The 16,816-nt window shown below is 59.5% G+C and overlaps 1 protein-coding gene across 4 annotated transcripts in view; it reads left to right on the forward strand.

Annotated features, from left to right (window-relative positions):
* SPTBN2 (spectrin beta, non-erythrocytic 2) overlaps positions 1–16,816 on the forward strand; it is a 45,386-nt gene extending 28,570 nt beyond the window's left edge. For all 4 annotated transcript variants that reach the window (XM_058305120.2, XM_058305121.1, XM_058305122.2 and 1 more), the window contains 22 exons: positions 914–1,670; positions 2,203–2,405; positions 2,682–2,772; positions 2,997–3,143; positions 6,331–6,594; positions 7,806–8,030; positions 8,293–8,382; positions 8,737–8,997; positions 9,085–9,215; positions 9,426–9,630; positions 10,112–10,486; positions 11,116–11,360; positions 11,459–11,597; positions 12,286–12,370; positions 12,647–12,843; positions 13,167–13,309; positions 13,399–13,474; positions 13,554–13,604; positions 13,815–14,035; positions 14,936–15,109; positions 15,617–15,659; positions 15,970–16,816. In XM_058305120.2, the coding sequence (XP_058161103.1) occupies positions 914–1,670; positions 2,203–2,405; positions 2,682–2,772; positions 2,997–3,143; positions 6,331–6,594; positions 7,806–8,030; positions 8,293–8,382; positions 8,737–8,997; positions 9,085–9,215; positions 9,426–9,630; positions 10,112–10,486; positions 11,116–11,360; positions 11,459–11,597; positions 12,286–12,370; positions 12,647–12,843; positions 13,167–13,309; positions 13,399–13,474; positions 13,554–13,604; positions 13,815–14,035; positions 14,936–15,109; positions 15,617–15,659; positions 15,970–16,203 (4,357 nt within the window). In that variant the 3' untranslated portion in view covers positions 16,204–16,816. The remainder of the gene's footprint in view (positions 1–913; positions 1,671–2,202; positions 2,406–2,681; positions 2,773–2,996; positions 3,144–6,330; positions 6,595–7,805; positions 8,031–8,292; positions 8,383–8,736; positions 8,998–9,084; positions 9,216–9,425; positions 9,631–10,111; positions 10,487–11,115; positions 11,361–11,458; positions 11,598–12,285; positions 12,371–12,646; positions 12,844–13,166; positions 13,310–13,398; positions 13,475–13,553; positions 13,605–13,814; positions 14,036–14,935; positions 15,110–15,616; positions 15,660–15,969) is intronic.

Genomic DNA, 16,816 nt, shown 5'->3' on the forward strand with positions numbered 1-16,816 from the left:
CGTGGGAGGCTCGCGGTTCAAGCCCCGGGCCTCCTTGACCCATGTGGAGCTGGCCCACGCGCAGTGCTGATGCGCGCAAGGAGTGTCGCACAACCCAGGGTGTCCCCCGCGTAGGGGAGCCCCACGCGCAAGGAGTGCACCCATGAGGAGAGCCGCCCAGCGCGAAGGAGGGAGCAGCCTGCCCAGGAATGGCGCCACCCACACTTCCCGTGCCGCTGACGACGACAGAAGCGGACAAAGAAACAAGAAGCAAGACGCAGCAAGAAGACACAGAGAACAGACAACCGGGGGAGGGGAGGGGAATTAAATAAAAATAAAAATAAATCTTAAAAAAAAAAAAAAAAAAAGAAATAGATACAGAAGTTCCCACAGCTAATGAACACAGACAGCAAAAACAGCAGGGCAGGGGAAGGGGAGGGGAGGGGAAGAAAAAAAAGGATGAAGTACTGATACATGCTGCAATATGATGAACCTTGACAAAATGCCAAGTGGAAGAAATCAGGGACAAAAGGATAAATATTGCATGATTCCATTTATATGAAATATGCAGAATAGGCAAATCCATAGAGACAGAAGGTAGATTAGCGGTTGCCAGGGAATGGGGGAGAGGAGAAATGGGAATGACTGCTAAATGCATATGGGGTTTCCTTTGGGGGGCGATAAAAATGTTCTGGAACTAGAGAGTGGCAATGGTTGCACAACACAGTAAATATGCTAAATGCCACTGGATTGGACACTTTAAAATGGCTAAAGTGGTGAGTATTGTTATGTGTATTATACCAGGAGTTTTTTAAAGAGTAGAAGCAGGTTGGTAGCCAAGGGAGAGACAAGCAGGGAAGAAACCTCCAAACATACCTGGGTAGGGCAAGGGAACTGAACAATTCCAAACTGCAGGCTCTTCTACTGCTCCCAGGTGGCAGCAGTTTCGGTCCCTGGCGGACGGTAAGAAGGCAGCGCTGACATCAGCCCTGAGCATCCAGAACTACCACCTAGAGTGCACGGAAACCCAGGCCTGGATGAGAGAGAAGACCAAGGTCATCGAGTCCACCCAGGGCCTAGGCAACGATCTGGCCGGAGTGTTGGCGCTACAGCGGAAGCTGGCCGGCACCGAGCGGGACCTGGAGGCCATTGCCGCCCGGGTAGGGGAACTGACTCGAGAGGCAAATGCCCTGGCTGCTGGCCATCCAGCCCAAGCCCCCGCCATCGATGCCCGGCTCCGAGAGGTGCAAGCCGGCTGGGATGACCTACGGGCCACCATGCGGCGTCGAGAGGAGTCTCTGGGTGAGGCACGGCGGCTGCAGGACTTCCTGCGCAGCTTGGATGACTTCCAGGCTTGGCTAGGCCGCACGCAGACCGCGGTGGCCTCTGAAGAAGGGCCAGCCACTCTGCCTGAGGCCGAGGCCCTCCTGGCCCAGCACGCAGCCCTGCGGGGAGAGGTGGAGCGGGCCCAGGGCGAGTACAGCAGGCTGCGGACCTTGGGTGAGGAGGTGACCCGGGACCAGGCCGATCCCCAGTGCCTTTTCCTACGGCAGCGGCTGGAAGCCCTGGGAACCGGCTGGGAGGAGCTGGGCCGCATGTGGGAGAGCCGGCAAGGCCGCCTGGCCCAAGCCCATGGCTTCCAGGGGTTCCTGCGGGATGCTCGCCAAGCTGAGGGCGTACTGAGCAGCCAGGTGAGAGCCCAGAGAGTGGGGCCAAGTCCCGAGCAGGAAGAAAAGGGACCCAGGGGCTGGGGGCGGGTGGGTGGGGGAGGTGACGTAAGAGCGGTGAATGAGAGCGGGTGGGAGGGAATGATAGTGGGTGGGGTCATTGTGAAAACAGGATGAGCAGGAAGAACATGTTAGAGAAACCTGGGAGTAGAAACAAAAGATGTAAACATAACTTGTCAAAACTGACTTAAGATGAAATAGAAAACTGGCTAGTCATGTAAACTATTTCAGAAATGGAATCAGTTAGCTAGAAATAAGATGGAGCAGGAATTTGGACTGTGAAAGGTCCTCCAGTCCAGCTCCCTGGTAACCTGAAACTCACACGTAGTCTGACCCCATCCCCTCTGTCTTCAGAGCTGTGCACTCTGCCCCACCCCTCCCTGGACAGTCCTCTACTTAGGTGTGCCTTCTGGTTAGGCCCCTTCTGAGTCTTTGCTCTTCCACAAGATTGAACTGCACTTTGAAAAGTGAGCTTGGTGCCTCTCCTCCCACACAGGAATATGTTCTGTCCCACACGGAGATGCCAGGGACACTGCAAGCTGCTGATGCCGCTATAAAAAAACTGGAAGACTTTATGAATACCATGGATGCCAGTGGCGAGCGGATCCGCGGGCTCCTGGAGGCCGGGCGTCAGCTTGTGTCTCAGGGCAACATCCATGCTGAGAAGATCCAAGAGAAGGCAGACTCCATCGAGAGGAGGTGTGGTGAGAACAGAGGGCAGGTGGTGTCAGAGATGGTGAATGTGGCACAATGCAAACTGATGGATAGGGAAGGAGAGCTGATAAAAAGTAGAGGAGGGAGAACCTAGTGGGGCTAGAGAGGAGCCAAGCCATGGGCCAGGGAATTCCTGGGTTTTCCTGTAGTGCCCCCAGGAACCATGATCCCCATTGGAGGAAGACTGAAGCCTTCTAGGGATAGAGGGTCATGACCTTTCTCAGCAACTGAAGGGTTTTTCACAAGGGCCTGTTGTTGCAGACACCGGAAGAACCAAGAATCAGTGCAGCAGCTTTTGGGCCGTCTTCGGGATAACCGAGAGCAGCAGCATTTCTTACAAGATTGTCACGAGGTAAGGCCCCAGGTCTCCTCCCACAGCATCTTCACTCCTGATAGAATACGTCCACTGCGATGCCCCCTGACGAGGGAAGCCCCCTTGTGCCTTCTTGCCAAGCCCCCCACCTACCAGGCCCAGCTCTTCTCCTAGGTCACTCTCTCCCCATTTTACGCCTTGCTGTTCCCCTCCCTCTGACACGGACTCTGCCCTTTGCCATCGCCGCGTTACGCTTGGTCCAGCTGAAACTCTGGATTGACGAGAAGATGCTGACAGCCCAGGACGTGTCCTACGACGAGGCCCGCAATCTGCACACCAAGTGGCAGAAGCACCAAGCGTTCATGGCTGAGCTGGCTGCAAACAAGGACTGGCTGGACAAGGTGGACAAGGTGAGGCGTGCGACGGGGCAGCAAGAGGGGAGCCTTGGGGGCCGTCCCCAGGCAGGGCCAGGGCATGCAGGGCAGGGGCCTAGTGTCGCCGGGTGGTTCTTTCAGGACCAGTGATCGGGGGACCTGTGACACCACACCTCCAAGGTGGAAAGTGCTGCTCTGGGAGACAAACATCTCGGGTCTGCAGGACAGTGGCTCTGTTCTTTGAGAAAGTACAAATTAGTAGGGAGCCAAACTGCAGCCTTGAGTCAACACGATAACTTCCTGGGACTAGAACAGGATGACGATAGGTGTATTTTTTTAACCCCACTGGGCATTTAGTGTGCCCTTTTGCTGCAGTGGATGGGGCTCGTTGGGGCTGGTGGTGGGCGACAGGACCAGAATGTTCTGAGAAGGGAGGCAGGTGGCTGATGAGCCAGTCCTGGCTCATCCTGGCTTTTTAAATTTGTTTTAGGGTTTGTTTGTTTTTTCAGTTCTATAAAGAAACACTCCCTCTGGCCCTCTCCGCTCACGCCCTGGTAACCTCTAATCCCTCCCTCTCTCTGCCAACTTGCCCGCTCTAGCCATCTCCAGGCGGCGCCGTCCACCGCTTGTATTTGCTTGTTTCACTGAGCATAATGTTCTCACGCTTCTTCCGAGTCGCAGCCCGTCTCCTCCCTTCATGCTTTCTTACGGCTGGGTAGCTTTCCATCGTGCCTGTACCACGTTTTGGTTGTCCATTCATTTGCTGATGAACGCTTAGGTTGTTTCCACCATTTGGCTCTTGTGGGTAATTCTGCTGCAACATCAGTGCACAGGTATCTGTTGGACACCTGTGTCTGTGGTCTTTGGGAAAAGATGACGCCCTTGAGTTGGGATCAGCAAACTTTTCCTGTAAAGGGCCAGATAGTTCATATTTTAGTCTTTTCAGGCTCTGCGGTTTCTGCTGTGATTACTCAACTGCCCTTAGAGCACAAAAGCAGTCAGAGATGGGACACAAACAAATACGTGGGACTGTGTGCCAATAAAACTTCATTTACAGGCAGCGGATTTGGCTTGAGTGGTTGAGGGCCTGCTTCCCGTGTATGAGGTCCTGGGTTTGATCCCTGGTGCCTCCTAAGAACAAACAAACAAGAAACAACTCTGTCACTGGGGAGCAGAGGTAGCTCAAGTGGTTGAGTGCCTGCTTCCCACGTATGAGGTCCAGGGTTCGAGCCCCAGAAAAACTTCACTTACAAAACCAGGCACTGGGCTGGATTTGGCCCATGGGCCAAAGTGTGCAGACCCTTGCTTTCGAGTCATGCTGTTCCTGATACCAGGTCTCCCCCATCTCTTGCTGAAGCGCTGAGGCCAGGTAAAACTTACTTTCTGCTCAGCGCATGTTCCTGGAAAGCGTCAGGTGCACTCAGCACTCTGCTAGGTGCTGCAAGGTGTATAAAAGCCACCTTCCTCCCTCAAGGACACGATGGCTGGGGAGAGGAGGAGGGCGTGTGTATTCGGTCTTTCCATTTGTTCAGCAAATATTGGCCTGGCGCTCCCGGTACCAAGGCGTTTAGTAGGCCTCAACCAGGAACCAAGGGATTACTCCATAGGCTCCGCCCTCTAGCCACGACACTGTGGCCAGGGGGTGAGAGCCCACACAGGTAGCTAAATTGAGGCCAGAGCAGGGCACTATGGGTGCAGGAGAGAGCCCCATGAAGGCTGGGCTTGGGAAAGGGAAGAGTGGAACCCGCAGGAGCAGGCACCCTCAGGGCAGTCTGTGATGGGTGAGCAGGATCTGGACAAGCAGAGATGGGGTGGGGGGGCAAGGGAGAAGGTCAGTCTGGTAGGAGCCGAGAACAGGTGAAGGCTCCCCATAGAAGAAAAGCTGGGGGAGCAGGTGGGATAGGTGAGGTCCTGGGCAGCCCTGGACACCAGGTCAAGGTTGTGCACTCCATCGAGGCCTGGGCAGCAGGCTGGGAAGTCCCCCGGCCTGGGCTGGATTTCTTTCTTATTTTTTAAGATTTACTTTTTATTTATTTCTCTCCCCCCACCTCATTGTCTGCTCTCTGTGTCCATTCACTGTGTGATCTTCTGTGTTCGCTTGGATTCTTGTCAACGGCACGGGAATCTATGGATCTTTTTGTTGCATTATCTTGCTGCATCAGCTGTCTGTGTGTGCAGCACCACTCCTGGGCGGGCTGCGATTTTCTCATGTGGGGTGGCTCTCCTTACGGGGTGCACTCCTTGCACGTGGGGCTCCCCTACATGGGGGCACCCCTGCATGGCACGGCACTCCTTGTGCACATCAGCACTGCACATGAGCCAGCTCCACATGGGTCAGGAGGCCCTGGGTTTGAACCCTGGAACTCCCATGTGGTAGGCGTACACTATCCATTGAGGCAAGTCCACTTCCCCGTGCTGAATTTTGATGTACTTCATCCTGGGAGCCTTGGGCAAGGTGGACTGAGGGCAGCATCTTGGTTTCCGTTCTCCAGAAGCCAACCCTGCAACAAGGATGCCAGTGCAGGCCATTTGTTGGGGAGGGGAACCAGGCAACAGCAGTGGGGGACATGAGCCGGAGAAGGAAAGGGAGTCAGCCAAGGGCACCCGGTCACACTGGCGACCCCGGTGGGATACATCGTAGAACATGCTCGAGACCCTTCCCAACCTAAGCCTAAGGCACAAGGGAGCTGCCACTTGCCCCCAACTCCCTGCCCGTCCCTGGTTGAGGGCTGCTTCTGGGGGCAGAAGTCTCCGGTGCTTCCAGCTTCCCTTGCACACAGGCCAAGAGAGCCTTCTCCCCCCACCTCCCCAGAAACGAGAACCCCCAAGCCAAAAGGCTGGAAGTGGGAAGACCAGGTGGGACCCGGTTGCCATCGTTCAGGTGAGGGGTCGTGAGTTGAGAAACCTGAAACGATAGCAAATAATGCAAGGCCAAAGTCAGTTCAATGCCAGAAGCCACAAGCTCTCAGGGAATCCAGAGTGAGGAACCATCAGGCTGGCTTGTTCGTCGAGAGATGGTTTGTCCTGGAGACCCTGCAGGAGATGTAGGTTTAGCTCCACTCTGAGGGCAGGGCAGTTAGAAGGCAGTTAAAACCTTCTGAGAAGAGTAACAAGAGCACACAAGGAACGAGTGCCCATTCCGGAGCGCCCCGGCCTGCTCACAGCCTGCAAAACCCAGTGGTGGCTAATGCTGGCCCTGCTCCTTCTTTGTCCTGCCACCCAGGAAGGGCGGGAGCTGACCCTGGAGAAGCCAGAGCTGAAAGCCCTGGTGTCAGAGAAGCTGGGTGACCTGCACAAGCGCTGGGACGAGCTGGAGACCACCACCCAGGCCAAGGCGCGCAGCCTCTTTGATGCCAACCGGGCCGAGCTGTTTGCCCAAAGCTGCTCGGCCCTGCAGAGCTGGCTGGAGAGCCTGCAGGCTCAGCTGCACTCCGACGACTACGGCAAGGACCTCACCAGCGTCAACATCCTGCTCAAGAAGCAGCAGGTGCGTGGGGGGCTTTGCCGGGGAGAAGCGAGGAGCAGTCCTGCGGCTCTTGGGGTTGGGAGGTTGCTCTCAGGTCCTGCAGTAACGTCTTTATTGGTAGTTCTCAGGCTAATGCCTGGGGGCCCCCAGTCACAGATCATCTGAGGGCAGGCATCAGGCAGGGTAAAGTCAGGAGACGGAAACCAGACAAGTAATTTGAACAGGAAAATGTTAATAAAGCTTAAAAAAAAATAAAAAGAAATAGGAGGTAGTAAAAGGTGCTAATTAACTACAGAGATAAAGAGAATTCTAAAGCAGAGGTCAGGAGAGCTTCCTATAAAGGGCCAGATGGTACAATTTTGGGGCTTTGGTGGCCATTTAGTGTCTGCCACAACTCTTCAGTTGTGTCCTTCTAGGGCGAAAGCAGCCATAACTGATGTATGTATAAATGAATAGGTGTCGCTGCGTTCCAATAAAACTTTACTTACAAAAACCTGCAGTGAGGGAACGTAGCCGTAAATAATATATAAAAGAATGGGCGTGGCTGTATCCCAACCAAACTTTATTTGCAGAAATAGGCAGTGGCTGGATTTGCACATAGCAAACGTAGGCAGCAGCTAGATCTGTAGGGCTGAGGAAGTCCCCAAAGAAGGAGCAAGTTGGAAGCTGCCCTCTCCTCGCCCCCAGGCTGGGTTTCAGACCTGGCTGGAGAGGGCGGAGACCTGCCGGCTGGCTGAGAAGTGTGCGGGGTTCCATGGGCCCCAGCTGGTCTGCAGTGGGCAAGCCAGGGCGGAAAACAGGAAGCTTCCTGCTGTTGTGCCCGGGAAGCTCGCCAGAGGTGAGAGCCCCGGGGCCTCTCGCACACCGCTGCCCGCTGAGCTGTAGGAACAGGTAGGGCAGCAGCCTGGAACCCGGAATAGAAGCCCTGCCTCTGCCTGGCATGGTGGTGTCCCTCTGGCGCCCTCTACTGACAAGGCCAGATATTGTCCCGGATGGCAGAGGGCACGTTTCCAGGGTCCAGCTCCAGCACCCCAGAGCAGGGTGGGGAAGGGGGGCTTTGGAGCTGAGAGTCAGTGCACGATAAGTGGCACAGGGCGGGGACCTGGGGACCCACGTCTTTTAACAGCGCGCCCCCCTGGGTTCTCAAAGCCACAAGGGGGCTCTCGGCTAGGATGGGGGGGCTGAAGGAGGAGGCGTGCTGCTCACCCCTGCCCGCGCCTCCGGGCTGGCAGATGCTGGAGCGGGAGATGGCCGTGCGGGAGAAGGAGGTGGAGGCCATCCAGACCCAGGCCAAAGCCCTGGCCCAGGAAGACCGGGGAGCCGGGGAGGTGGAGAGGACCTCGAGGGCCGTGGAGGAGAAGTTCAGGGCCCTGTGCCAGCCCATGCAGGAGCGCTGCCAGCGCCTGCAAGCCTCGCGCGAGCAGCACCAGTTCCACCGCGACGTGGAGGATGAGATTGTGAGTCGCCGGGGCCCGTGGTGGGGCAGACTGTGGGGACAGATGGCTCCCTGCCGCGTGGCTCCTTCTCCCTGGACGCAGGGGACGCAGCAGGGCTCGGTGCCCCCTTCCCTTTGGTACTGAAAGCCTCCCCTAGGGACCGTCCAGGTCCCTTTACCCCAGAACCAGAGATGTCCATTCCCTCGACAAATGCACATGTAGCCCTGGGGACCCGCCCCCCTCTTGGCCCTCTGGACATCCCCTGACACCCCCTTCTCATCAGCTGTGGGTGACAGAACGGCTCCCCATGGCCAGCTCCATGGAACACGGCAAAGACCTGCCCAGCGTCCAGCTCCTCATGAAGAAAAACCAGGTGAGGAGGAGGCGAAAGGAAAGTTCCCCGAGCCTCCCCAGACTTGGGAGCTTGGTTTTTGCTCAAGGCCCGGGGTTCCTCTGGTTGCACCTCAAGGCTGGGTGCAATCCTTGACCTCAGTGGTCCGCCTTGCCCCACCTTGGGGTGGGCTTTGCTCTTCCAAGGTGGGGTAGGCTGCAGGGCTCATGACCTTCAGGTTCTTGGGCCGGAAAAGAGGGGAGGTGAAGAGGGCTCGGGAAGAAGGGAGGGGAGAGCGTGGAGGGAGGGCTTGATGTCGAGTGGCCGTGGGGGGCTGCCGGGTCAGGGGTCCCTTGGCACGTCTTTCAGTGTCTCTTCTCTGGTTGCTCTGGGCAGACCCTGCAGAAGGAGATACAGGGCCACGAGCCCCGGATCGCAGACCTGATGGAGCGGCAGCGGGCTCTGGGCCCGGCCGCTGCAGGTCCGGAGCTGGCGGAGCTGCAGGCGATGTGGAAGCGCCTGAGCCACGAGCTGGAGCTTCGAGGGAGGCGGCTAGAGGCGGCGCTGCGGGCCCAGCAGTTCTACCGCGACGCGGCCGAGGCGGAGGCCTGGATGGGGGAGCAGGAGCTGCACATGATGGGCCAGGAGAAGGCCAAGGTGAGCATGGGGCCGGAGCCCGGCCTTGGGGTTGCTGCTTTCCTCCGCCCGGCCCCCACTTCCCATGCCCCCTGCCCCTGCCCGCAGGACGAGCCAAGTGCCCAGGCAGAGGTGAAGAAGCACCAGGTGCTGGAGCAAGCCCTGGCCAGCTACGCCCAGACCATCCACCAGCTGGCGGCCAGCAGCCAGGACATGATTGACCACGACCACCCGGAGAGGTAAGCGCAGTGGGCAGCGGAGGGGCCAGCCCCTGGGGGAGAGGGCTGTCCTTCCAGAAGACGCAGGTATAGCCAAGCCTTCCATAACACGCGTGTATAGAACCACCTAGAAAGCTGGAGAGATGGGCTTGGCCAGCAGGCGGGGGGCTGAGAGAGCGAGATGCTCTGGAACAAGCCGGGGATCCAAGCGTCCGCCCCCTCCCGCCATAGCACGCGGCTATCAATCCGCCAAGCCCAGGTGGACAAGCTGTACGCCAGCCTGAAGGAGCTGGCCGGGGAGCGGCGGGAGCGCCTGCAGGAGCACCTCCGGCTGTGCCAGCTCCGCCGCGAGCTGGACGACCTGGAGCAGTGGATCCAGGAGCGCGAGGTGGTGGCCGCCTCCCACGAGCTGGGCCAGGACTACGAGCACGTGACCGTGAGTGTGGGAGGAGCCACTGGGCCACCAGGGCAGGGGGCACGGGGCCTGCTGGGTTCCGAGGTGCCTCGTGTGAAGAACTGTGCCAAGAGGGGCTCAGGGGCCTGGGCCTGGGCCGGGGGGCTTCCCCCTGCTCCGTCTTGCTTCGGAACTCAGCAGCACGGAGCTGAGCTGTAGTGTCCCCTCCATGGTTTGGGGGTTGGGGCCCTCGTGGGGCAGAAACGCGGACTGTGGTTAGAGTATCACTGTCGGACGCCTGAAGGTTCCTAGCACCCCGCTATGCCCTCGCTGGAGGCTGGGGCCGTCACTCGCACGCAGGGTCACATGGAACCAGCGCGTGTGTTTGTTAACTCGGCCCTGATGGCCCCCACGGCCCAGGGGAGAGAGAAGCAGGTTCTCCGCGTGGGGTGAGAGTACTCCGTGAGGCAGGGACCGCGGCCGCCAGCAAGGGCGGCACCCACGCACCTGCTTCCTCCACCAGATGCTCCGGGACAAATTCCGAGAGTTCTCCCGGGACACGAGCACCATCGGTCAGGAGCGCGTGGACAGCGCCAACGCGCTGGCCAACGGGCTCATCGCGGGGGGCCACGCCGCCCGGGCCACGGTGGCTGAATGGAAGGACGGTCTCAACGAGGCCTGGGCTGACCTGCTCGAGCTGCTGGACACGCGGGGCCAGGTGCTGGCTGCGGCGCACGAGCTGCAGCGCTTCCTGCACGGGGCGCGCCAAGCCCTGGCGCGGGTGCAGCACAAGCAGCAGCAGCTTCCGGACGGCGCAGGCCGCGACCTCAACGCCGCCGAGGCCCTGCAGCGCCGCCACTGCGCCTATGAGCACGACATCCAGGCCCTCAGCGCCCAGGTGTGCCCCACACACGGGGCCGGGGGTGGTTTGGGGGAGACGGAATGGGAACCAGGAGGCTCCTGGGGGCCAGGGTGCTTCTCAGACGTGCTAGGGGGTTGGCACCCTCCAGAGTGTCATTTCGGGATGAGTTTAGCATTGCTCCTGGCCAGGGGCCATGTGGTTGCTGTATTCACACTGTTGGTGACAAGTCTTCTGGGGGCCGTGGTACTGACAGATGATTTCCAGCGGCTGGAAGATTCTTCATGTTGTACTAACGTCTGCCTGTTGGCCCCACCCAGCCCCCAGTCAGTCTTCCTTCAGCGATTTAAGCCCGGTCAGCCCCCGTCTGAGTCCCTTCTTAGGCTGAACATATTCTAACAAGCCTCTGAGGTCCCTCCTGTCCTGGACCACACGCTGTGAGCTCAGCTGGTCGGTGGCCAGGGCTGCCCACTTCTCCCCTAAGCCCCATGCCCCAGAGGAGACCCGCTGGGCAGGTGCGGCAAGGCTCACGCTGGGCCCTAGCCTTTGGCTTTCCCCGCCCCCGCTCCTCCTCCTGCTTCCCGGGCTGGTAGGCAGGGCAGGACGGAGGGAGGCGCAGCTCCTCAGAGCCTCCCTGTGTTGCCTGACCCCGACCCCGGGCCCTGCAGGTTCAGCAGGTGCAGGACGACGGGCGCCGGCTGCAGAAGGCCTACGCCGGAGACAAGGCCGACGAGATCGGCCGCCACATGCAGGCTGTGGCCGAGGCCTGGGCGCAGCTGCAGGGGCACTCCGCCGCCCGCCGCCAGCTGCTGCTGGACACCACGGACAAGTACCGCTTCTTCAAGGCTGTGCGGGAGCTGATGCTGTGGATGGACGGGGTGAACCTGCAGATGGATGCCCAGGAGCGGCCCCGGTGAGGCCTGGTGGCATCCGGGAGCAGGGCGGGCTGGGGGCTGCGAGGGGGTGGCGGGCAGCGGGCCATACCGTTCCCCTCTCCCCTCCCCCGCCCAGAGACGTGTCCTCGGCAGATCTGGTCATCAAGAACCACCAGGGCATCAAGGCCGAGATTGAGGCCAGAGCGGACCGCTTCTCCTCCTGCATCGACATGGGGCAGCAACTGCTCGCTGGGAGCCACCACGCAACCGAGGAGGTCGGTGGGGCCAGGGCGTGGCTGGGCCCTCCTCGCTTTGGAGAGCTCAGTTTGGATTTGCCCTCCAAGTTGTCTCTCACCCTGTCTTCACAGAAATCCTTCATTCTCTCCTCCCTCGGTGCCGTTTGGGGATTGCCCACTTTCCATCCTTCTCCCAGAACTTTTTTTTTTTTTTCTCTCTAAGATTTATTTTATTTATTTCTCTCCCCTTTCCCCCCATTGTCTGCTCTCTGTGTCCATTCACTGTATGTTCTTATGTGTCCACTTGCATTGTCAGGTAGCACTGGAATCTGTGTCTCTTTTTGTTGTGTCATCTTTCTGCACCAGCTCTCCATGTGTGCGGCGCCCCTCCTGGGCTGGCTGTGCTTTTTTTCATATGGGGTGGCTCTCCTTGTGGGGCACACTTCTTGCACGTGGGGCTCCCCTATGCAGGGGACACCCCTGCATGGCACAGCACTCCTTGCATACATCAGCACTGCCCGTGGGCCAGTTCACCACACAGGTCAGGAGGCCCTGGGTATCAAACCCTGGACCCTCCTTATGGTAGGCACGTGCTGTATCCATTGAGCCACAGCCACTTCCCCCAGAGCTTTCTCTTGTAATCAGAAATCAATCATTTCCCCAGGTGGCCCCCAGGGACCCTGGAAAGGCCCCACTGGGCACTGACTGGCATCTCTGCTCCCTCCAGATCTCGGAGAAGCTGTCCCAGCTGCAGGCTCGGCGCCAGGACACAGCTGACAAGTGGCAGGAGAAGATGGACTGGCTGCAGCTTGGTGAGCAGTGGGAGGAGCCAGGAAACTGGTGGGGGCCGCAGGCCCAGGGGCAGGGGACAGGGGTCTTGGGGCTATAGTTTGCAGGGTAAGTGAGACGAGAAATTCTGGGTGTGGGATTTGAGACACCCGTGCTTGGCACTGCCTGGCACTGCCCCGCTGCTCCTGCTCTGGGTCGGCCGCTTTCTCTACTTCCTCTTCTGGAGGTTGCCCTGGCGACCAGGCCCTGCCAGGGCCCACTCTGACCTGCCATCTCCCCGCGACCCCCAATCCCTGCAGTTCTGGAGGTGCTGGTGTTTGGAAGAGACGCAGGCATGGCGGAGGCCTGGCTCTGCAGCCAAGAGCCGCTGGTGCGAAGCGCCGAGCTGGGCTGCACGGTGGATGAGGTCGAGAGCCTCATCAAGCGGCACGAAGCCTTCCAGAAGTCGGCAGTGGCCTGGGAGGAGCGCTTCAGCGCGCTGGAGAAGCTCACTGCCGTGAGGGCTCAGGGGGCCCCAGGGGGGCGCATCCCAACCCGTTCCCCCAGCCCTGGCGCCCTCTCCAGTTGGAAGAAGACATTTCTTCACCTCCCGCAGCCCTAGCACCTGCCCGGGCGAGTGTCCCATTGTCCCAATTGCATACGTCCCTTTCCCTGCGAAGCGCCATCGCGCCCGCTGCGTCTAAGCCCCACCTTCTTTTCCAGTCCTACTCTCCATCCTTCCCATTTCACCAGACTAGAGCTGAGGGAGCTCGGCTCTCCCTGGCCCCCTGGTCCTCTGGAGGGAGACCTTCCACAGGTGACCTCCGAATCTTTTGACAGCTGGAGGAGCAGGAGAAGGAGCGGAAGAGAAAGAGGGAGGAGGAGGAGCGGCGGAGACAGCCTCCGGCTCCAGCACCCACAGCCAGTTTGCCGGCAGGGGCCCCGGTGGACGGCCAGGTGGCTCCCGACGCCGCCCGGGAAGGGTGAGAGTGGGGGCGGCGGGGCCGCAGGGGGAGGGCTGGCGCTCAGCAGTCAAGGATGCGTTGTCATACGTCACCTCTTGCCGTTCCAGAACCCACCCGCGGCCACCGTCGTCCACGCAACCCCCCACGGTGAACGGGATCTGCCCGGAGGCCGAGTCCCCACAGGTAACTGCGCAGTTCCCATGGACCCCCCGGCACCGCCCCCTCCCCTCACACACCCTCTAACGTCTCCTCGTCCTTGCAGCCCCTGCTGGAACAACAGAGGCTTGAGCAGGGCAGCTTCCCTGAACGGCCTGTGAGTTTCTCCTGGGAATGTGGGTGCTGATGGTTGGGAGATGAAGGGACAGCAAAGGGTGGTGAGTGGGTGGGGAGTGGGTGTGCTTGGGGTGGGAGAGGCCGGGGGTCGAGGATGAAGACTAACCCTTGCACATCAAGCTTCACGGACATCTGGGGGGGGGCGGTGCTCCCATCTCGGTCCTGGTCACCCACACTGTTTTCCCACCAGGGGTCTGGAGCAGGGGACGAGGCCCATGGGCCCCGGGGAGAGAAGCAGCCAAGGACCCGGGGTCCGGCGCCTCCTGCGGTGCCCCAGAGCAGGTCTTCGGAGCCAGCCCATGTGGCCATCTCGCCGCCTCGAGGCCCGGAGCTCTCCGCGCAGGAACAGATGGAGGGGATGCTGTGCCGCAAGCAGGAGATGGAGGCCTTCGGGAAGAAAGCTGCCAACAGGTGCGGGGCTGGGCTCGTGGGCCGGTGCCGCTCCAGCCCTGCCTTTCCCGGACGCCCCTCCATGGACTTCCTTTAGGAGACGTGCCCTCTGGGAAAGGGGGGGGGGGGCCCCGGATCCGAGAGTAGGGCAGGCCAGGGGATGTGAAGATGATGAGCCCACCTTAGGGAAACGCAAGTCAGAGCCACAATGGCAAACCACTTCCGTCCACAAGGAGGGCTGTTAAAAATAAGAAGAATGCATCGAACACGTCGAAGAGGATTCAGAGAAAGTGGAACGCTAGGGTGTGGGTGGTGGGAAGGTAAAACGGAGCAGCCGCTGTGGAAAGCAAAAAGGCAGTTCCCTAAAGCTAAACAGAGAGTCACTAAATGGTGATAGTAAATGCCGTTTCGAGGTATGCACCCAAAGAAAGTGAAAACAGGCCCCGAGCAGGCCCCTGCGTGCCCGGGTCACAGCAGCACTAGTCACAACAGCCCGGTGGTGGAGCGGCCCAAGGGCCCACCAGCAGGTGAGCTGGAGAAGCACAGGCTGCAGACACGCAGGGGACTATCACTTGGCCGAAAGAACAAATGAAGTTCTGAGACGAGCTGCAACTTGGATGAACCTTGAGACCATACTCGCAGAAATAAGCAAGGCACATAAGGACAAGAGCCCGATGCCAGCACTCACAAGAGATGCCTAGAAAGAGCAAATGCAAAGAGAGAAAGTAGATTCGAGTTACAGGAGAGGGAGGGAAAAGGGAATGTTAGGAAAAATAAAAATTATTAAGAGTCGTAAAAAGCTGGTGGGCCTAAAGACAGGTGTGGAGCTGGGAGGCCCAGGACATCCAACCGTCCCCAGGTACGGGCCCCACGAAGGCCGCGCAGGCAGCCTGGCTCACCACCTGGCCATGTCCCTCCCAGGTCGTGGCAGAACGTGTACTGCGTCCTGCGCCGCGGGAGCCTGGGCTTCTACAAGGACGCGAAGGCAGCCGGCGCGGGGGTGCCGTACCACGGAGAAGTGCCTGTCAGCCTGGCCAGGGCCCAGGGCAGCGTCGCCTTTGAATACCGCAAGCGCAAACACGTCTTCAAGCTGGGGTAGGGATGGCGGGTGGCGCACGTTCTCGGGAGGGGAGGGAAAGTCAGGAGTTGGTAACACGCAGGGGGCCCCCTGAGCTAAGTCCAGGCGTTTGGGGGCAGAGATGGAGATGAAGGAGAGGCGGGAGATTTCCGCCAGATCCCACACGGAGCCAAGAGGCAGGCCTGATGTCGGACAGTTTCAAGCTGACATGGATCGTGGCGGATCTGGAGGCGAGGTGCTGCCACGGGCCTGCCTATGGGGGGCCTGCCCCTGCCCACCCTCCCGCAACCAGAGGAGGAGGCCTGGCCGTCGTGTGGGCATTCGCCCTGGCCTCTGCCACCCCAGAGAAAAGCCTTTGCTTTTGCACGGTCCTGGAAATCCGAAGAATGTTCAAAGCGGCTCTGAGCTGGCTGTCGGAACTGCAGCTGGACTGTCCGCTGCCACCCTGATCTCTGGTCTCGCCAGCATTGACTGGCAAACCCAATTGCTCAGCTCTATCCTGAGGCTTCTCTCTCTCCCAACAGCTTACAGGATGGAAAAGAATATTTATTCCAGGCCAAAGATGAGGTGAGCCAGCCCCTCCTCCTGCCCTGTGCCTGTCTCCGTGCCATTCTTAGAAGCCCTCACTTCGCCATCCCCTGCTCTCCCCTCTCTTATTTTTCCTGGTCTTAAGGGCCTCGTTCTTGGGAATGAGACAACCCGGCTTGTGCTGACAAGATATTAGCCAAGGCCATTCAAAAACACGTTCCTAGGGTCTTTTTCTCCTAAGAGGAAATAGTCGAGTTGCTTGGCTTCACATCCTTTGGCTCTTCCCCACCTACCCGCCTGCCTGCTGCTTCCTGGCAGCTGACCGGCTGTCTTTCCATCCACCTTGCAGGCCGAGATGAGCTCGTGGCTCCGGGTGGTGAACGCGGCCATTGCCACCGCGTCTTCTGCCTCCGGAGAGCCCGACGAGCCGGCGGTGCCCAGCGCCAGTCGAGGCATGACCCGGGCCATGACCATGCCCCCGGTATCACCGGTCGGGGCAGAGGGGCCAGTCGTCCTGCGCAGCAAGGATGGCAGAGAACGAGAGCGGGAAAAACGCTTCAGCTTCTTCAAGAAGAGCAAGTAGTTGGGGGGCAAGATTCCCAGGAGAGTCCCCTCCCTCTCTTGGGGAAACTGCCGGGGACTGTCGACAGGGATCACCCTCTTGTCAGGACAACTGCCTGCTGCTAGGGTCTGTTGCCACGGTCAACCCATCACCAGGAATCGTCACTGGGGACACGTCCATGTTTCCAAGGGCAAACTTCTGCTGTTTAATTCTAGACGGGTGGTGGGATCCAGGCAACCCCCGATACTGCCCCCTCTTTCTCCCTCTTCCCCTAGTCTTCCACCTCTTTCTCCCACCACGGTGTGGACAGTGCCATACCCTCCACATAGGCCATGTGGGGAATGGTGGGCCCTGCCTCAAGGTCATCGTCCCAACCCAGCTGGGGCACCCCATCTGGTTCCTTGCCCCAGGGGGCCGGCCAGGAACCTCTCAGAGCTGAAGCAGGCCCTGGGGGCAGGAGGGCCAGATGTCGGAGTCAGGGACGCCAAGGCTCTCCTTCCCAGCCTTCCTCATCCTCTGACCCCCGTGGCCACGCCACCTCCAGTGATTCTCAACAACTTCCAGGTTTGAGTTGTTCAGGGGCAGCCACAGCCTTGAGTCTGGCCAAGGAGGTGATTAAACAGCTCAGCTTCTC

Source organism: Dasypus novemcinctus, chromosome 10 (assembly GCF_030445035.2).
Source record: "Dasypus novemcinctus isolate mDasNov1 chromosome 10, mDasNov1.1.hap2, whole genome shotgun sequence".
NCBI lineage: Eukaryota > Metazoa > Chordata > Mammalia > Cingulata > Dasypodidae > Dasypus > Dasypus novemcinctus.